This window comes from Neoarius graeffei, chromosome 21 (genome assembly GCF_027579695.1).
Source record: "Neoarius graeffei isolate fNeoGra1 chromosome 21, fNeoGra1.pri, whole genome shotgun sequence".
In the NCBI taxonomy this organism is placed as follows: Eukaryota; Metazoa; Chordata; class Actinopteri; order Siluriformes; family Ariidae; genus Neoarius; species Neoarius graeffei.
The window spans coordinates 55,278,070-55,299,917 of NC_083589.1; the positions used below are offsets into that span (position 1 = coordinate 55,278,070).

The 21,848-nt window shown below is 42.0% G+C and overlaps 2 protein-coding genes across 4 annotated transcripts in view; one reads left to right on the forward strand and one right to left on the reverse strand.

Moving 5' to 3' along the window:
• The window catches only part of dclre1c (DNA cross-link repair 1C, PSO2 homolog (S. cerevisiae)), a 46,111-nt gene extending 37,748 nt beyond the window's left edge, over positions 1 to 8,363 (forward strand). For all 3 annotated transcript variants that reach the window (XM_060903365.1, XM_060903367.1, XM_060903368.1), the window contains one exon: positions 7,089 to 8,363. In XM_060903365.1, coding sequence (XP_060759348.1) covers positions 7,089 to 7,903 — 815 coding nt within the window. In that variant the 3' untranslated portion in view covers positions 7,904 to 8,363. The remainder of the gene's footprint in view (positions 1 to 7,088) is intronic.
• Positions 8,364 to 15,644: 7,281 nt separating this feature from the next.
• hspa14 (heat shock protein 14) overlaps positions 15,645 to 21,848 on the reverse strand; it is a 29,049-nt gene continuing 22,845 nt past the window's right edge. Inside the window, exons 11-14 of the mRNA XM_060903369.1 lie at positions 18,773 to 18,988; positions 16,120 to 16,269; positions 15,958 to 16,025; positions 15,645 to 15,867 (exon numbers count right to left, since the gene is read on the reverse strand). Of these exons, the coding sequence (XP_060759352.1) occupies positions 15,780 to 15,867; positions 15,958 to 16,025; positions 16,120 to 16,269; positions 18,773 to 18,988 (522 nt within the window). The 3' untranslated portion in view covers positions 15,645 to 15,779. The remainder of the gene's footprint in view (positions 15,868 to 15,957; positions 16,026 to 16,119; positions 16,270 to 18,772; positions 18,989 to 21,848) is intronic.

Sequence of the window (21,848 nt, forward strand, 5' to 3'; positions counted from 1 at the left end):
ACGAGACGAGACGAGACGATGTTTTAAGTGTTTCTATGTATCAATCATTAATTGTACAAAATGATTTTCATACATTTATGTATTTGTCATCTATCTTTGTCACATGAAGTGTTGTCTTGATAACACATGTGGCACATAATTTTAGCAAATGGATGACAGAAGATTAATTGAAAGATTTATGCCACAGAGCTGCCTTTAACTAATAATTATCACTTATTACTGACGATTGTACGTTTATTAAACAATACAATACAAAGCTCAATACTCCCAGCCTATAACATACTGAATATCAAGTTAAAATCAACCGCAATAAAAGGAAAATGATAAACTGGAATATCAAGGGGTCGACTGTATCAGAAGGCCCACTGTATTTCGCGAGATCGCAAGCTGTCAAGTTGCTAGAATTCAATCTTTTTTTTTATATTTTTTGGGGCTTTTTTCACCTTTATTGGATAGGACAGTGTAGAGACAGGAGGTGAGCGGGAGAGAGATGGGGAGGGATCGGGAAATGACCTCGGGTCGGAATCGAACCCGGGTCCCCGGATTTATGGTATGGCGCCTTATCCACCTGAGCCACGACGCCCCCAGAATTCAATCTTTCTAGCTATACTTTCACCCCCTACAGCTATCAGTATTACACATAATCATAGATTAATCACACAGCATTCTAATTCAAGTGAAAATGGTCTTTAAAAATACACACAAGTAGTGATTTAGTCAGAGAAACCAACCAAAACAAGTCTTCAAGTCACCGGTCTTCTTCATTCTCGTCTTCGTTTCTGTCGTCGTCAGAACTGTCCTCATTTTCTTCTGAAGATGAGCGCTCAGGTTCAAATCTGTAAGGCTGGATACCACCAGGACATTCAGCTGTCAAAATCTCTACTTGTGGGCCATTTTCTTCTTCTGTATCGGTAAAATCAAAGCTAATTTCCTCAGCATCGCTCCTATTTTCTGGTGTGTCCACCATTGCAACTGCACCGAGTGGTTACTGGTATGACGTCACGCAGCTGTTCCATTGACCGAGAGGGGGCGCTGCGAACACGGGAAATTTCAAGTGATGGGCATGACCAAATAAGGACCGATTACAACCGCGGGAAGCTTTTGAAAAATCGACGGTCAATTTATTTTGAATCTCGAAAGCATTCTGGTGCAGAATAATGCGACTTTTATCGCCACTGCGTGACGCCTTTAAGGTCAGTGATGCAAGACCTTAGCAGCTGAACAGAGGCTATGGAAGGGGTGATAGTGATGTAGATTTGAATATCATCAGCATGACAATGAAAGTTAAGGCCATGGTTACAAATAATCTGGCCTATAGGAGAAACATATAATATAAAAAGAAGGGGACCAAGGACAGAACCCTGAGGCACACCTTGAGCAACAGTAGCAGTGGATGATTTATGAACACCAATAGAAATAAACTGTTGCCTGTTTGCTAGATATGACTGAAACCAGGATAAAGCTAAGCCAGTAATACCAAAAGAAGATAGTCTGGAAATGAGTCTCTCATGATGTATGGTGTCAAAGGCAGCTGTGAGGTCCAAGAGAACAAGGACATTGAGATGACCAGCATCAGTTGAGAGCAGGAGGTCATTAACAACTCTCAAGAGAGCAGATTCAGTGCTATGCATATTACGAAAGCCTGACTGAAAGGGTTCATAGAGATCATTTTGAGCAAGGAAAGTATGAAGCGGAGAGGCTACAACTCTCTCCATTACTTTAGCTAGAAAAGGGAGATTTGAAATGGGTCTGTAATTGGACAGTGAAAGAGAATCTAGACCAGGTTTCTTTAGTATTGGTGTAACTGAAGCAATTTTGAGGGAGATGGGAACAGTGCCTAAAGCAAAACACTGATTAATCAAATGAGCAATACAAGGGGAGATAGCAGATACACAAGATTTAAGAAGTGCCGTGGGTGCAGGGTCCAACACACATGAGGAGGAGGAGGACTTGGTTATAATTTCCGATACTTTTAAAAGAATCAACAGGAGAGAAAGCAGAGAGACAGCAGTCAGCTTTGAGAGAGAGCTACTAGCGGGACAGAAGAATGAATTTCAGAATGAAAGTGTTGGTAAATACTGGCAATTTTATCATTGAAAAAATCCAAAAAAGCCTGACACTGAGCAGGGGAACTGGGAGTGGTTGAGGAAGGAAGCTGAAGAAGTTTATTTATTGTATTAAACAAAGTTTTTTGGGTCTATGATTGCCACTCTTAATGATGTTAGCATAGTAGGAGGATCGAGCAGCATCAAAAGCATCCTTATACTTTGTGATGTGTTCAGAGAAGAGTGAAAGATGAATAGTAAGGCCAGTTTTCTTATAAAGGCGCTCTAGCCGCCTTCCCTTGGCCTTCATGGCCCTAAGCTCAGAGGTGAACCAAGGAGAGGCGCGATTTGCAGAGACCTGTCTAGTTTTAAGGGGAGCGAAAGTGTTGTGTGTTAGATATAGTATTATTGTAAATAGGAACTGTATCATCAGGAGAGGAAACCTCAGCAAATTTACAAAAAGAAGAAAGGAGGAGAGAGGCAGAGAAAGAATGCACATCAATAGAAAGATTACGGAAAGAGACAGTAGAACGCAGAGGAAGTTTAGAAGGTGGCACACCGAGACAACACTCAATCAACCTGTGGTCAGTAAAACCTACATCAAATTAAAATACTTCATTTACAAATAGGAATCTAAGCCCAGATTTAAAAAGCTGCCGCTAGACAGATAAGCGAGTTGAACTGATGCACTACATACTTGGGGCGTAATGATGCATTGTGTCACGATTTATTGTGAGCCCCCCCAAAAAAAAGTCTATTTACACTGTGGAAATCAGCGTTCTGTGAATTATGCATGTAATGCAGTTGCACAGTTTGACCACCAGAGGTCCCAACCTGTTCAACCCATTGCTGGGTTTCACGTGACGCCTCGTTAGTTATTCAGAACTTTAGCTGGTGGTCTACTAAAGCTCAGTTGACAAAGCGTTTGTACGGAGAAGCTGCATTGCTCACGGTGGAAATCAGTGTTCTGTGAATTATGCATGTAATGCAGTTGCACAGTTTGACCACCAGAGGTCCCAACCTGTTCAACCCATTGCTGGGTTTCACGTGACGCCTCATTAGTTATTCAGAACTTTAGCTGGTGGTCTACTAAAGCTCAGTTGACAAAGCGTTTGTACGGAGAAGCTGCATTGCTCGCGTGAAAAATGCCTTACGCTTGCGTTGTTTTAGGTTGTTCGAATTGACCAAACCGTAAAACTGATAAGTTTCTTCAGGGTTCCCCGTGAACTAATAAAAAAGGGTGGACGAACACAGGATTTCACAAAAAGACGTCGAGAAAGGTGGCTTTCGAACCTCTGACTGAAATCGAAGGGAGCCGAGTCGAAGCGCGCTCGAGTTTGAAAGCGCGATCACTTGGTGAAAGGTTTGTATTTCCCTCTCAGCTCCGTCCTTAGTGTTTTTCCAAGTACTTTTCTTGCTGTGTCGTTATTTTACGGTACTTTTTTTAGTCACGAAGCGCTAAAGTCCCCAGCGGTTTCTTTGTTTACTCCTCACAAAGTCCATATGCATGAAGGTCGCGACAAAATTCTTCCCCAGCCGTACAGTTACAATGCGCCGTGATCACTTCTCCGTCTCGTTTAACTGAGATCCAGGTCTTTAAAGGGGTTTCTGATGATCTTTGTGAATGATTTGCCTGAGAGATAAGAGCCAACACAAGTGAGAATCAAGCCAACTGTTTGTTTACACTTCAACTTGCAGCGCTTCGTTGTAAAGACACGAACAAAAAGCTTAAAAAAAAAAAATACACGGGCAGAAACAATACAGGATTCATTGGGCAGTGACTTGATAGCGAGGTCCTTTACCCAGCCACATACAAAAAAAACAAGTTGTAAGCCTCCGTACTCTTCCACGCTTTCATCTGTTTTGCGGTGTAGAAGGATGTCTGCAACACCAGATAGTTCGAGATGTCGGGGAACTCGACTGAAGGGTAGTTTTTGAGATCGTATGACAAATCCTTCTTTCCCAGACTGTAGGGGTCGATTCCATTGCACATAGCGATCTTCTGAATATATCTAAAGCCAGCAGTGGCTTCTAGATTACGAGCGTAGTGCTTGGTGTTTGCACTACGGCAGCCATTTAGACCACCAGCTATTTCACTTCCGGTAAAACCGCTAAGAAAAGTCGCGTAACTGAAACCCAGCCGTAGAGTTCAAATATGCTGAGAGAAAGCTGGTCACATGATCACATTTTTTCATGGACAGCTTGTGATATCTGCACTAGTGACCTCCAATAAATAGCTCCAGATTGCAACGAACAACACACATTTTATATAACAAATAAAAACTTTTCAGTCGCTTTCAAACTCCGTCAATGTCTGGCAGTTTAACCGACTTTGGAGCTCGATCTCTGTTACGGAGCTCATTATGTTTCAGTCAGTCATTTTCAAAGTCAGACACTTTGTTTATTCAATTTCAGTTCATTTATTTATGGTAAACATGTAGTACGTTTTGTTTATAATATTAAACCTCAGTTCATAATTTTTTTTAAATTATTTATTTATTTAGTTTTATACAGACAAAAATGCATGATGTTTTGCATTGTTTATGATTCGGGGGGAGGAGTCTTTTTCACCCTGTGTCCGAAATCTCACAACTCACTATTTAGTGCGAATAGTGAGACTTATTACACCCTATACAGTGCTGAGCGTAAATGAGCTTTGAAAAGTAACATTTTAAACAATATCTCAATGAACACAAACAATTTCCAAAATGTCGACAAGACAAAGTTTAATATAACATCTGTTTAACTTATAACGGGAAAGTAAGGTTAATAATATAACTTAGATTACACATTTTTTCAGTTTTACTCAAATTAGGGTGGTGCAAAAATGAGTACACCCCACAACAAAAACTACTCCATCTAGTACTTTGTATGGCCTCCATGATTTCTAATGACAGCACCAAGTCTTCTAGGCATGGAATGAACAAGTTGGCGACATTTTGCAACATCAATCTTTTTTCCATTCTTCAACAATGACCTCTTTTAGTGACTGGATGCTGGATGGAGAGTGATGCTCAACTTGTCTCTTCAGAATTCCCCATAGGTGTTCGATTGGGTTCAGATCAACTTGGCCACTGAATCACTTTCACCCTGTTCTTCTTCAGAAATCCAACAGCGACCTTAGATGCGTGTTTAGTCATGTTGGAAAAGTGCACGACGACCAAGGGCACGGAGTGATGGTAGCATCTTCTCTTTCAGTATAGAGCAATACGTCTGTGAATTCATGATGCCATCAATGAAATGCAGCTCCCCGACACCAGCAGCACTCATGCAGCCCCACATAAGGACACTGCCACCACCATGTTTCACTGTCGGCACCAGGCATTTTTCTTTGTATTCCTCACCTTTGCGACGCCATGCAGTTTTGAAGCCATCAGTTCCAAAAACATTTATCTTGGTCTCATCACTCCAGAGTATAGAGTCCCACTAGTCTTCATCTTTGTCAGCATGGGCCCTGGCAAACTCTAGGCGGGCTTTTTTGTGCCTGGGCTTTAGGAGAGGCTTCTTTCGTGGACGGCATCCATGCATGCCATTCCTCTGCAGTGTACGCTGCATTGTGTCACGGTAAATAGTCACCCCAGTTTGGCTTTCTACTTCTTTAGATAACTGCAGTGAACGTGCATGCCGATTTTCTTCAACGCTTCTCATCAGAAGACGCTCCTGTCGAGGTGTTAACTTCCGTGGACGACCTGGACGTCTCTGTGAGACGGTTGCAGTTCCAGCTTTCTTAAATTTTTGTACCACTTTTGCTACAGTATTCTGACTGATAAGTAAAGCTTTGCTGATCTTCTTGTAGCCTTCACCTTTGTGGTGGAAAGAAATTATTTTCTTTGGGTAATTCTGAAGAGACAAGTTGAGCATCACTCTCCATCCAGCATCCAGTCACTAAAAGAGGTCGTTGTTGAAGAATGGAAAAAGATTGATGTTGCAAAATGTCACCAACGTGTTCATTCCATGCCTAGAAGACTTGGTGCTGTCATTAAAAATCATGGAGGCCATACAAAGTACTAGATGTAGTAGTTTTTGTTGTAGGGTGCACTCATTTTTGCACCACCCTAATTTGAGTAAAACTGAAAAATGTGTAATCTAAGTTATATTATTAACCTTACTTTCCCGTTATAAGTTAAACAGATGTTATATTAAACTTTGTCTTGTCAACATTTTGGAAATTTGTTTGTGTTCATTGAGATATTGTTTAAAATGTTACTTTTCAAAGGGGGTGCACTCATTTACGCTCAGCACTGTACAGTGCACCATGAAAAGTTAGTGTACAACCGATGGTCACTAACCAAAGCAATATCCCATCATGCATTGCAGAGAGGAGAAAAGGGGAAAAAAGTGTTGGGGATGAACAGACGAAGGAAGAAACGCATTATAAACAGACATTCAAGTACAATTAAAAACAGTAAGAGAATAGAAAATAAGCTAAAACAGAATGGCACAAAATATAAGAATAAAAGTTAGTGCAGAGTGAGGGATTAATCAAACGCCTCAAATTTGATTTAATAAAGCGCAGCGGCGAAGAAGAAAAAGCATTCAGCCTTGATTTTAAAAGAACTGAAAGACGCAGCAAACACAAAGTACTTTGTATTGATTAATGTGGGAAATTATACGCTAAGTATAATATGGATTTATTACAAAAATACACACATATTTTATCTTGAAAACCCACCAGCCGACTGATCTGAGATGTTTTAATTGTGCGACAGTAATGACGTAAATAACGGCGCGGCGGAGTAGTGTCCGAAAGTGGTTTTTTTTAAATATTTTACCAATGAGCTCACTATATAGTCCTCTATATTGTAATTCCCTATAGAGTGAGTAGGGAGTAGTGAACGAGTGAGTGATTTCGGACACGGTCTTTTTTTTTTTTTTTGGGGTCCCCCCCCCAATTTATACAGTATTCGTTTCAAAATGCTCAAAGAATTGAATTGAAATCGTGAATCATGAATTTGTAAATTGAATCAAGTTGTGACCAGAGTGCATCATGACACGCCTATTAAATTGGCAAAGTAGTAGTATTGTGTGTTTTTTGTGTCCCAGGCTCAGACAGTGATGACGAACTGTTTGGGGAAGTCGCTGTAGCGCCGATGAGAAAGAAACTTGCTGTAACTGAGGAGAAAGAGCACCACAGCCTGGAAAAATCCGATCTTGAGGTCACAGACACGCACCTTCTACTACAGGTGCAGCCTTCAGTTCAGACATCCAACTACATGGACTGCACAGAGTCCAATGATGATGAGGAGGATGATGTGGAGGAGGAGGAACCTCCTGCCTGCGAGTCATCTGGGGACGCCAAACCTGCTCCATCCTGCTTAGGTACGTCCCCGCCCCCTCCGAAGCCGGCTCTGCCCAGTTGGAGTACGTTCTTCACGGCAGAGCCGGTTGTAACCGATGACAGCTGTGAGCTAGAGAACAGCCAGACTCTGTCTACTGATCATACAACATCGCAGTCCCCCGAGCTCCTCGATGATGATGAATCAGAGTCAGGTCATGTGACTTCCTCTCAGTCGACGTATGTATCAGAGGCAGCTTTAGAGAGCCTCAGCCAACTCGATACAATGCCTGTCCAAGGGAACATCGTGCACACAGGGAATGGGCTTCATTGGCCGGTTGACACGCAGCCAGCTTTGACCGACGGTCACCAGGACCACTGTGACGTCCCAGACCGCACAGAACCAGTTTCAGATTCACAGGTGTCGTCTGATTTCGATCTGCCAATGACTCCAGGCTCCAAGGCTCCACAGCCTGAGGAGCTGAAGGAGCTGTACAGGAAGTTGGCTGCTGGAGAGGACGTGACCACCAAAAATCGCAAGCAGCAGCGTTCAGCTGAATCAGAGAGTCCAGGGCCGAAGTGATCATCTTGCCTAATTAACAAAAAACTGGTCCTTATTTCCCAAGAGTAATTGAGTTCCTAGCTCATGAGCTGATCATTCCAAAATAACTTTGAAAGACATGTAGGGAAGATGAAGTTGTTCAGGAAAGATGTACGTACATATATTTAAGTCCTGCTTTAATTTAATTGTTTGTGATTAAAACGTGTTTATAGCACTGCGCTGTTATTCTCGATTCTGATTGGTCAGAAGCATTTTCTCCAACAGTAATTTGGACAGTAGGTTTATATTTAATCCACTCATCGTTTCTAGAGTAACAGTTTACACACGGAGCTGTACGGCAGACGCTGCACATACAGTTGTGTTCAAAATAATAGCAGTGTGTTTTTAAAAACGTGAGTAAAGCTCAAAATCCTTATAATAGTTTTTATTTCCATGCATTGGGAACACTGCACATTATATTCTACATCAAAATATGAAGAAAAATGTATGAATATTTTAATTACTTTACAGAAAATGAAGAAAAATGAACATTGGGCTGTTCAAAAAAATAGCAGTGTCTGCATTTTTCATTACACACTCCAAATATTTTTTTTTTTTCACTTTAATTTTTATTGAAAATTTTTCTTTACAAAGGAGGAACAACTCAATAATAAATTACAAGTAAGAACACGTTCAGAAATACAACAAATGGGAGTCTCTTTACGTATAATCTGTCCATATTCTTTTTTCTTTTCCTTAATCAAGTTTTTTAGTTTTGTCGTTGTTCAGTGATAAATATTGTCCATCTCTTCCATTTCTCTTTGAATTGGGCTTCCTGTAGCCTCAGGCGGTGTATCATTTTTTCCATTGTGTATATTTCCTCAACCAGGTGAGTCCATTGATCTTGAGTGGGGGCGTCTTCCCTTCCCCATTTCTTCGTGATGGCTTTCTTAGCTGCTGTTAGTAATATTTTTACCAGGTATCTATCTTTCGGTCTAATACAAACTCCAAATATTTACTGTATAAACTGAAAAAATCTTCAGGATTTAGTATTCCTGTGAATCACTAAACTAATATTGAGTTGTATAACCACGGTTTCTGAGAACTTCTGGCACCTGTGAACAGGTATTCCAGCCCAGGATGATTTGACAACATTCCACAATTCCTCTGCATTTCTTGGTTTTGCCTCAGAAACAGCATTTTTGACGTCACCCCACGAGTTTTCTATCGGATTAAGGTCCGGGGATTGGGCTGGCCGCTCCATAACTTTCATTTTGTTGGTCTTGAACCCTGATGCTGCTCGCTTACTGGTGTGTTTGGGGTCGTTGTCTTGTTGAAACACCCATTTCAAGGGCATTTCCTCTTCAGCATAAGGCAACATGACCACCTCAAGTATTTTGATATATGCAAACTGATCCATGATCCCTGGTATGCGATAAATGGGCCCAACATCATAGTAATGGCCCTTTTCCACTACCCTTTTTCAGCTCACTTCAGCTCGCTTCAGCCCGACACGGCTCGCGTTTCGACTACCAAAAACCAGCACGACTCAGCTCGCTTCAGCCCTGCTTAGCCCCTAAAACTCGCACGGTTTTGGAGTGGGGCTGAAGCGAGCCAAAGCGAGCTGAGTGAGGCTGGGGGCGTGAGCAGACACTCCCCTGTGCACTGATTGGTGAGGAGGAGTGTCCTCACATGCCCACACGCCCCGCGAGCACGCTGGGATCTGTAAACACCGTAAACCTGGAAGGAGAAGAATTACGAATTACGAGAATTTCTGAAGCCTTATGCGCCTCGCCTCATCTATACGCTCTTGCCAGTATCTGTCCGCGTTGTCGGTGACAACAAGCCACAGCACCAAGACCAGCAACACTAACGACTCCATGTCCTCCATGTTTATTGTTTACTATCCGGGTCGTGAGACTACCGCTTAAAAGATCACTGATGTCACTGTTTGCGCTGCTTAACGACATCACCTGACGTCCACCCACTTTCGCTAACTCCACCCAATGTGTCCACCCACTTCCAGCCAGCACGGTTCAGCGCGGTTGTAGTTGAAATGCAACTCCAACAGCCCCACTCAGCTCGACTCAGCCGCGTTTGTAGTGGAAAAGCGGCATAAGAGAAACATTCCCATATCTTGATGCTTGCACCACCATGCTTCACTGTCTTCAGAGTGTACTGTGGCTTGAATTCAGTGTTTGGGGGTCGTCTGAAAAACTGTCTGCGGCCCTTGGACCCAAAAAGAACAATTTTACTTTCATCAGTCCACAAAATGTTTTTCCATTTCTCTTTAGGCCAGTCGATGTGTTCTTTGGCAAATTGTATCCTCTTCAGCACATATTTTTTTTAAACAGTGGAACTTTGCGGGAGCTTCTTGCCGATAGATTAGCTTCACACAGGCGTCTTCTAATTGTCACAGTACTCACAGGTAACTTCAGACCGTCTCTGATCACCCTGGAGCTGATCATTGGCTGAGTCTTTGCCATTCTGGCTCTTCTTCGATCCATTCGAATGGTAGTCTTCTGTTCTCTTCCACGTCTCTCTGGCTTTGCTGTCCATTTTAAAGCACTGGAGATCATTTTAGCCGAGCAGCCCATCATTTTCTGCACTTCTTTACGGTATGTTTTACCTCTCCAATCAACGTTTTAATCAAAGCACGCTGTTCTTCTGAACAATGTCTGGAACGACCCATGTTTCTCAGGTTTTCAGAGAGAAATGGATGAACAACATGTGCTGGCTTCATCCTTAAATTAGGGCCACCTGACTGACATCTGTTTTTTCACAGAATGAATGATCTCACTAATTAAACTCCACACTGCTATTATTTTGAACACGTCCCTTTCACTTAATTATTCGATTACACAGACTCAGGAGCATGCATATCATGAGTGTTGGGTCTGTTGGTTTTCTATGACTCTACTACACTTACTGGTAAATTATTTGCCATGTAGTAATATAATTTCCACCAACAACAGTGACTGATCTGGTTAGTCGTGTTGGACTGCTATTATTTTGAACACAAGTGTAAATGGAGGGGGGATAAAAGGCAACACTTGATATGAATAAGGAGATGTTGAACATTTATGGAAGGAGTCTCCAGTGTCAGCACTTTATAACAGCAAGCTTTTGATTTTGGGAGAATCTTCAGGACTTTGGGCTTTCCAGTTTCTTGCTAACATGACGATCTGTAGGGTTTTTTTTTTTGTCTTAGTGTGCACGAGAGAGAGATGGACAGAGAGAGAGCTCGGCTGAGAGACTGTCTGAGAGCGAGACAGAGATGGACAGATGGAGGGAGAGAGACACAGACAGCTGGCGAGAGAGTGAGTGAGTGAGCCAGAGAGCTCGACTGACTGGCTGAGAGACAGGCAGAGAAAGCGAGAGACGGTGTGAATGAGTGAGACGGCTAAGTGATATCAGGAAACCTTTTATTCCTAGATGTTCCACACCATTAAACACAACTGTAAATAGATGCATTTTTCTTTTGTAAAAAAAATTGTTTGTACGTTCCTGATATCCAGATAACTGAAAACACTGACAGGCTGTTACTGGAAAACAATCAACAATAATAGACTGGTAGCAAACTCCAGAATTGTGACACCCAAAGGCATTTTTGAGACAAAGTCGGCAAACAGTCTTATTGTCAATCTGGGTGTGCCGAATTCAAATCTGCAATATGCCGAGCTCTATCTGACCTCTAGAGGTCATTGAACTTTGGGCCTGTAAACGTCTCAGCTGAACCCAGTTTCTCAGCTTTCTAAGGAATGAAATGTACTAAAATGATTAATGAAGTTAGCAAACGGCCTTGTTTGTTAAATGTTTGGGTGCCGAATTCATTTTTCATTTGTAAAACGACATATGACCTCTGATAACCTCAAGGTCATTAAACTTGGCCTATAGGCCTATGCATTTAACGGCATTTTTAAACTGACTTTACTCCCCCAAAAAGAATATGAACAGACAAAAAACAAATAGAAAGGAACAAATACAACATTAAATGCCAGTCCATGTACATGTGACTTACTTTTCACAATGAGAATGCCTCGGCGATCACCTTACATAACACTGCATTACATTTAGCGGTTATTGTTTATACAAAGCTACTGAAAAAAGGACAGATTCAGCAGCATACAAAATGTGGGGGCGTACAGGGTATACAGGTTAATCAGGGTTAGTATATATGAGAGTTTTTTTTCTTTGTTTTTTGTAAAGGCTTTACCCCGTTTAAAACAAAAAGAAAAAAACTCTCATATATACTAACCCTGATTAACCTGTATACCCTGTACGCCCCCACATTTTGTATGCTGCTGAATCTGTCCTTTTTTCAGTAGCTTTGTATAAACAATAACCGCTAAATGTAATGCAATGTTATGTAAGGTGATCGCCGAGGCATTCTCATTGTGAAAAGTAAGTCACATGGACTGGCATTTAATGTTGTATTTGTTCCTTTCTATTTGTTTTTTGTCTGTTCATATTCTTTTTGGGGGAGTAAAGTCAGTTTAAGAATGCCGTTAAATGCATAGGCCTATAGGCCAAGTTTAATGACCTTGAGGTTATCAGAGGTCATATGTCATTTTACAAATGAAATGAATTCAGCACCCAAACATTTAACAAACAAGGCCGTTTGCTAACTTCATTAATCATTTTAGTACATTTCATTCCTTAGAAAGCTGAGAAACTGGGTTCAGCTGAGACGTTTACAGGCCCAAAGTTCAATGACCTCTAGAGGTCAGATAGAGCTCGGCATATTGCAGATTTGAATTCGGCACACCCAGATTGACAAAATAAGACTGTTTGTTTGCCGACTTTGTCTCAAAAATGCCTTTAACTCCTTAAATAAGCACTTTTTTGAATTTTGGTACCAGTCTATAACGCTCTGCTTTACTTCAAGCCGCATCATCACACCACCCAGTCGTTGATTAATTTCCTACAAAAAGCTCATCAGGAGCGTTTCAGTCCTCATTAATAATGTTTGTTGGTTTACTGCTCATCTTCATTCTCCAAACCACCTCACGGTTTACCTCAAGTCTGCTTTTGAAAGACAGTCCTTTCGTTTGTTTGTGTTTTGTTTTCCCCCTCAAGTATTTCATGTTGAAATAAATGTTATGTATAGGCTACATGAAGCCTACGCGTTTTAGAGCTGAAGTTGAGCAGTTTATATCGGAGTTCCGAAGACACCGCGGCTTTGTCCTCACCTTTGTTAATTTATTTTCCATCGTATTAAATCTCAGAGGACACGCTACACCACATGATCGCCATTACAGATCTCTGATGTAAATAACTGAGCTGCCAGAACACAAGCGTGCCACTTTTCTTGGGTGTTGTATCGACTTTTGATAGCTGATGCTTGTTAAAATACCTTTCTAAATGTTTATGCCAGTCATGAAAACCTCATCTAGCCCTCTGAACACTACATCGTCTTACACACACAGGTTTTACTGTTCCGATTTGTCCTCCAACCACCAAAACCTCACTATTTAAAATTTCATTTAAAAAGGTCTCTTATAAACCACCTTGTTAATTGCTGTCTTGCAGTATGTTCAAATAAACTTCAGACAAGTTGCATAACATCTTTGCGTGAATAGCCTTCGAACCTCATGCTTGATGATGGTATCAGTAAACCCCACACACACACACTGTACGTTACTCTGCCTTTAGAATAAAACACCAACAATACATTTAACTGCAGCTGCTAGATGAACGTATGCAGTCAGAAAATGGTAAAGGTGTTTCCTGGTGCGTGCATGTGTGTGTATATATATATACACGAGACGTATTTAAAAAGGGGGGGTTAAGTGATCCCATCTGACCAAAACCACTCCGTCTCTAATGGTGCTTTGGGTTTCTCTCAGGAAGTGTTTCTTGCACAAGTTGTCATAAACAGCATATGGACATGGCATGGCGTTCTTACATTTATTATTATTTTTTAAAGTGTTTGTCAGGTTGTCTAACATTACCACATATACTTTTAAAAGAAAATATTTAAAATGCATTTATGATATTAGCAGAAAAGTTTTACCTTTTTTTTTTTTTAAGTAGAGCTGAAATATTTTACACAATATACCCACGTCAAATGTTTTTACAAATTTTGGTACTCTGGCCCCCTGTTTTAAACCATTTGTACAAAATCTTGGGGTAACGTTTGACAGTGGGCTTAAAGGAACAGTCCACCGTACTTCCATAATGAAATATGCTCTTATCTGAATTGAGACGAGCTGCTCCGTACCTCTCCGAGCTTTGCGCGACCTCCCAGTCAGTCAGACGCAGTCAGACGCGCGGTCACTCCTGTTAGCAATGTAGCTAGGCTCAGTATGGCCAACGGTATTTTTTTGGGGCTGTAGTTAGATGCGACCAAACTCCTCTGCGTTTTTCCTGTTTACATAGGTTTATATGACCAGTGATATGAAACAAGTTCAGTTACACAAATTGAAACGTAGCGATTTTCTATGCTATGGAAAGTGCGCACTATAATGACAGGCGTACTAACACCGTCTGCGCGCTTCGGCAGCGCATTGATATCTGAGCTCCGTATTGCGCACTTTCCATAGCATAGAAAATCGCTACGTTTCAATTTGTGTAACTGAACTTGTTTCATATCACTGGTCATATAAACCTATGTAAACAGGAAAAACGTGGAAGAGTTTGGTCGCATCTAACTACAGCCCCAAAAAATACCATTGGCCATACTGAGCCTAGCTACATTGCTAACAGGAGTGACAGCGCGTCTGACTGACTGGGAGGTCGCGCAAAGCTCGGAGAGGTACGGAGCAGCTCGTCTCAATTCAGATAAGAGCATATTTCATTATGGAAGTACGGTGGACTGTTCCTTTAAATTTGATAAACAGATTAGTTCTGTTGTTAGAACGAGCTTTTTTTCAGCTTCGTCTCTTGGCCAAAGCGAAGCCGTTTCTCAGTCGGCAGGATCTCGAGAAGGCAATTCATGCATTTATCAGTTCGAGACTGGACTATTGTAACGCCCTGTATGTTGGCCTCAGCCAGTCTTCAATTTTACGTCTTCAACTTGTACAGAACGCTGCGGCCCGATTTTTAACAAGCACGTCTAGACGTGAACACATTACTCCTGTGTTGTCGTCACTCCATTGGCTTCCAGTCCGTTTTAGAATTGATTTTAAACTTCTGTTTGTTTTTAATGCCATCAATGGCCTGGCTCCCTCTTACCTGTCTGAGATTTTAACTATTCGTGATCATGGTAGGGCCCTGCGTTCTTCGGGTCAGCTTCTGTTAGAAGTTCCAAGGTCGAGATAGAAACAGTGGGGTGATCGTTCTTTTGCTGTCGCTGCTCCCAGACTGTGGAACAATCTGCCCCCCGACATTCGCACCACTATTGATCCCGGCCTTTTTAAATCAAAGTTGAAGACCTACTTTTTTAGATTGGCGTTCAATCCTGACTAGGGGAGTCTTGTTTTTGAGGGGTGCTTCGTTTCGTCTGTTTTATTTCATGTACTTCTGAAAGGCTTTTGGTAATCTGCAGCACAGTGGCACCTTCCGCAGTCAAAACCTGTGTTTTTATGTATTTTGGTGTTCTGTTTTATGGCTTTGATGTAAAGGGCTATATAAATACAATTTGATTGAATATACCCCCCCCCCCCCCCCTTTTTTTTAAAGGGTGCCATTAATTATGAACACCCCTATATAGCCTATCTTTGCCTTTCCGGTCCCTAATCAATCACCACGTGGTGTTTTTAACCAAGTGGCTTGTTGACTAGTGCAACATTTGTTCTGACATTTACTGTTAACACAAATTGCACAAAGACTTTTTTTTTTTTTTTTAAACGGACAACGTTTATTTCAATGTCAGATTTAAGGCAATGTGATCGTTTCGGAATGCTCAGGGTTTCTACATGCGTTACAGGTGCTGTGGTTTAGACGTTAATATAGCACACGAGTGTATGAAGGTTTCCTATGATGCCGCTGCAGCTGTTTCTATAGTAACAGCCTCCGATCTGCCGCTGCCTTGCTCTGTACAAGTGACGTGGAGTGAACCGTCCCTGAAAAAGACGCACACACATGGCTTTAGTAAAGGAATACGCTCTGGCTGTGCTTCGTCTGCGTGTTCTAAATCACAGCGTGGACTTTACCTCTTCATTGTAACCACGGTGATGATATCATGCATCTCGTCTTTAGGTTCAAGGTCCCTAAGAACAATCTGCAGAACACAAATTGGGGGGGGGGGAATTAAAATGCTGCATTTACTGCTTTGACCAGAATAATTAAAGTGGCATGTTATAATCTGAAGAGACCTGTGCTAAAGGTTTCTGGGCCTGGTACAGCTCCAGACACACCGACGCCAGGCTGCCGGGACCCTGCAGCGTGTGCTGGCGACGGGCAGGGAGGGGTGTGCCAGATGGAAACAAAACGGTGAAGATGTCTGCCCCAGAGTCGTTCACTTCCTGTGAGAGAACGGTTTGGGTCAGGTAAGTAAGCCTGGGAAATCAATAGCAGTCATGATCCTGACAAGTAAAGCCGATCTCTTCCATTATATAAGCATTCTGTGCTGTAGAATTCGAGGAAAACAAAACCAGCATATAAAAAGAAGTGGTGTAACTTCAACTGGAGGACAGGGCTTCCCAAACTATTTGGACAAACCAGCCCAAATGGACATTATGCAGTTTTCTACGCCCCTCAAGCCTTTGGCATTTTTAGTTCCTCATTATTTAGTCACGCTTGTTAATTCAGATTTAATAAACGCGACTCCTGTTTTTCCACTGAGTCAGAGCTACTTGATGATGGTGGGGAAACAGCGGAGGTAGATGGACAGAGTCCTTTTTATTGTTGAACTCCTACACAAGTAGTGCGTTAGGATAGTGAAAAAGATTAAAATAGCAGGAACACACTTCATTTAAATGTGGTTTGTGGCTAAACTGCATCCACCAGATTTAGCCAGATAGGACAAAGCTGTTTAGTTTCTCCTTTAGTATAATGCTCGGTTTACTGCATGTTCAGAGAACGTACACAAAAGGTACGACTGAAATACTGACGGCGTGAACAGAGCCACAAACAGTGGGGTCCGAAAGTCTGAAACTACATTCAGATTCCTCCCCATTTTAAACTGGAAATAAAAAGTTTTAGGATTCTGAAACAAGTGTGCATAATATCATGAATATTCAATATTTAAATAATATTGGCGGGCGTTGAGTGGTATGGAATGTATCTGATATACCATGAAAAAAAGCCAGCCAATATTATTATTATTATTATTATTATTCGTTCCTTTCAGGTATTCGACGCATCTTTCTCTTTCAAAATCTTTCGTATTTAACGAAGCAAACCTGGCGGCCATGTTTACAAATTGTCACAAGGGGTGTTCGCACGGCACATATTTGCATCGATGTATTTTGTTGCGATATATCTTACGCTGGTGTAAATTTTGTGGAGCGTTCACACGTCACAAACCTGCTTACTAGAGAGAAGCGCGTTAGCACCGGTGCAGCCCCGCTGGCGTTCACACGGCAGTTTTTGCGACCACGATAGTAATAATGCGGAAATGAAATATGCGCATGCGTGAAAATGTACTTCCTTTTCCCGGTTGTCATGGCATCACCAAGTGCCGGGAAAAACAACGTGGATGAAGACACCAGTATTGCCAGATACTGCTGACGTTTTCCAGCCCAAAATATGTTCAAATCCGCCAAAATGCACTTAAAACCGCCCAATCTGGCAACACTGGTAGACACGCAGTTCTGTTGTTGTTGATATTCGCCATTTTGGAAGCGCGAAATACCAGGATGCAAATTATGCAATGCCCGTATGTAATCAACTCTCCTCACGCGTAGCGAGTCTACCCCTGTAGCGTTCAGACGTCCCATTTTATATCGGTGCTGCCCCGCAAACTAGCATTTACTCCGGAGTAAATTTCTTAAACCACCTCCCGAGCAGGGTTAGATTTGCACCGGTATAACTTTGTACCGTGTGAACGCTCTACCGGGGCAGCCCCGGTGCTACACCGGAGTAAAAGTTGCCGTGTGAACACCCCTACAGGTCACTCGCTAGCGCAGAAGTTTTATGTCTCTGATGTGTCTCTCTTCCAGTTTTTCAATGTCTGTTGGTATGTTTTTCTCTTTTTAAATACGCATGAAGAATAGCTAATGAAGTTTTGGTAGCCTTTGGTGTTCAGCGCGTCTTCCTGTTTCCCAGCGAACAAAGGAAATGCTTCTCTGCATGCACAGCAGAAGAAAAATCTCATTGGATATTCGCATCAGCTCCGACGTGTGACGTCATGTCGTCTTGACAACCGTGCAATATCGTAAACCATATTCAGCGCTCATTCTCCATTGGGTAGAATGGCGTAGGATAAGCGATATGCGACATGCTAACAATATTGCATGCTATCAAGCCGAATGAGCGAAACCCGCTAGAAGGGAATAGAACACGTTTTTATTCCATCGCAAAAAAGTGTCCTGTGTGTAAAATAATCTGGACTACTCCTTTGTAGAAGTGATCAGATTTTCCTTAAGTCTCGTCCCTTCTATAAAAGCATGTGATCAGACGACATGCCAGTGGATCTGATGCAACGTCGATCGTCAGGTTTTACGCACAGTTGTGGAGTCCGTGCCGACTGTCAAGATGGTCGATAATGTAAAAGGTGGACACGCTAAATAAATCAGAAATCCTGAAATGACATCAAAATATTCCATGTGTTCTGATAATTTTGTATAAAAATCAGAAAAGAATGCACATAAAGTCCCAATTTAAAGATTTTCACAATCTCTTCATCATTCCAGTCCTACACTTGAGTGCAGCATAACCACCTCCGCAATCCCCCGAAAGTACAAACTGATCACATGACTGCACTGCAACAACAGAATAAATCGCACAACATAATCCAGAATATTTCAAGGCGAGCTAAATGACTGAAAACCTTCACACCTTTTGCGGTCAGTGTTTCTCCCTCACCTTGACCAGGATGTCACTGGCACAACAGTCCACAGTGATGGAGTCCTCGCCCAGGTCCAGGCTGTCCTTGCCTACCAGGATTCCCGCCTGCATGGCCGCACCCACCGGGATCACCTCGTCTGGGGGAATCGAGCAGAGCAGCTCCACATCTGGGAACAAGTCTTTGATCATCTGCTGCAGTTTGGGAATCCGTGCCGAGCCTCCGCTCAGGACCACCTGCAGTACGGGTTACGGGGTTAGTGCTAAAACCCTGCGTCGTTTCAATCACTGCTTATGCTAAGGTCACACGTAGCCGGTTGATCTGTGGGAACCGTGGCCGTTCCGGCAAATTTTGGAAGTGATCCGTCGCACAAGTTTATTTTTATAGCGCTTTTAACAATACACATTGTTCCAAAGCAGCTTTACAGAATTTGTGACTTTAAACATGAGCAAATTTTTATCCCTAGTTTATCCCCGATGAGTGAGGCTGTGGCAACGAAAAACTCCCTCTGACGACGAAACCTCAAGAGGAACCAGAATCAAAAGCAGAGATGCCTACCCCAAATTTTGAATTTCAGTATTCTTGAAAGACTTTCAGTAACATTAATTTATGCGCATTTCCATTATAAAGAGGTATATATACACACCAATATGTTTAACATTTAAATTATTAAAAAGAACTGTTTTGTGTGAATTGAATAAACAAGACGCGAGCAGCCATCTCAATTGAATTTCCACGCAACAAATTTCTAGAGCATACAATAGATCACATTTTTATAAATACAATAGTGTTCCCTGTTTACAGACATTACGGTTGACTACCAATCATTGGTATTGAATGTAACTCCTCAAAAGTATTATATTATATTGCCTGGCAAAATGTTCTACCTGTTAACGGATTCTAATAAAATAAAAAAATAAAAAATTTCTTATTTCATGCCAAAGAGAGTCCGACATTGTTATCTTAATGTCCCAATATATAAATACTTCAGCAGAGACACTGAATAAAATGACATTTATAATTGTATTTAAAACAGTGGAATGATCAATTTTTTGCCACAATCCCAACAGCACTAATCATAAAATTCTGTTTTTGATCATACTACATGTACATTTGCACTTGCAACACTGAAAAGACTTTGAATTAAAGAAGTCCAGCCAGTGTTTGATATTTCAGTGAATAAAAATCAGACACGTAAAAAGAAACTGAATAAGTTTAACTCACATTTCATGGCACTAATCGGCAAGTTCAACTCCAAGCACAGGTCAACCATCACCGCTTCAGCACGCGTCACGTTCCGTGTCTTTTCATCCACAGATTTCGTAAAAAACTGCTGGATACCCCCAGATTTACTTTCCGCCTGACTCGCCATTTCAGCATACTCCATATGGTTTTTTTTTTTGTAGTTGACATGCCGCATGCAGTCATCGCGACCACCATGAGTGATGTTAATGTCAGTTCTACACGGTTTGCAGTGCGCGTATCCATTGCCCTTTTGACTGGGTGTAATGCACGGCCATTCTACCGTATACCGTGGGAGGAACACCTGAGACCTGTGTTTCACTTGTCCCGATACTGAGCGTTTCATTTCCACTATTGAGAAGCAGCACCATGCGTGTGATGCCGAGCGAAAATAGCGCGAACAAACGTGCGGAATCTGCGCATGTCATGCACAGCATGTGCGGTTGTCATAAAAATAAATGACCGTGAATCGTGCATGGATTGAAAAAGTCGCTTGGACATTTAAAAACAACTCACTGGATTTTTTTAAGACTTTATAATAATTCCGTACAGAATAACACTGTTTGCCGTAACATCGTATTTACGTAACTTTTCCGTACAAAATACGGCCAATCCGTACTAATAGGCGTCTCTGCAAAAGGGAACCCATCCTCATTTGGGTGATAGCGCGAGTTTTAACATGAAGTCTGTTTTGTTGATGTTATAAACTGCACAAATGTGGGCGGAGTAAATATGCAAATTAAGCTACGGTAGCTACAAAGGAGGAAGATGCCAGTAAACCAATTGCTGCAGCGATGTATAGCAACGTATGGCCTTACGGCAGCGTAGCATAGCCACGGCAAGATGAAATAAGCCACGCCGCCTCTACAAACTTTTGTATGTTGTTCCGTGATCATTTTGAGCTCAATGGTTGCGACGGGTTAATTCATCCACGGCAATTTTCAACACGACGAAACTTTCTGGAGATGGAAGCCACGCCCCCGGCTGTCACATATTCCTACAGAAGGACCCGGAACGCGTGCCATTCGTCTACCACGCGTGTCTAACCGTGAAGTGATTCCAGCTATGCGAGACCTTTAACTTTACACTGCGTACAGCGACTGACGGACAGCACTTCAGAGGCACGTGGGACGCTGCGTGTCTCCAGGGTTCCTGAGTGACGTAACGGAAGTGTTTGATCACAGCAGAGTCAGTATCGGGAGGGATGGGAGGGATACTAACGCTCCTGCCAATCACAGTCGTGACAGAAAATCTGATGCAAGTCACTTTGTATTACTGGTAATGTGAACATAACCCTATCTTCACTCTTTCCAAATATCCTCCAGCACCGAGTCGTCCAAAGCTGAGATCACGCACACTTTAAACATGAACATCAGCAGTATTTCGGATCGGTGTACCACCGAGTCGTCCTCCTATTGTTTCAGCCTGAATGATGCTTTTTAGTTTAATTAGACCCGTATCGATTTAGGGGTCATCCATAATTTATGAGTCTACAAAGAGTAGACTTTTGAGCAAACCCCCCCCAAAAAAAGTGTGCATTAGCGGACAAAAAATGATGGATCTACGTGGAATAGGAATTCAAAATAAAACCATATCTTGTATTACTTTTTATTAAAAATCGGATGACGGGACAATACAAAGATTCACAAGAGAAGAAAAGAAGACACGACGGGTCCAGAAGTTTTCAGAGAAAGCAGGCGATTCATTTTTGAAAATTAGGGACCGTATTTTTAAGGGGAGCTGTTGCCTCCTCATGAACAATAGGAAATCCATTGTTCATGAGGAGCCCAAAGGAAACAGCTCCCCTTAAGAGAGTCACTGTTTTTGCCTCCAGATTAAATGTTGAAAATAAAG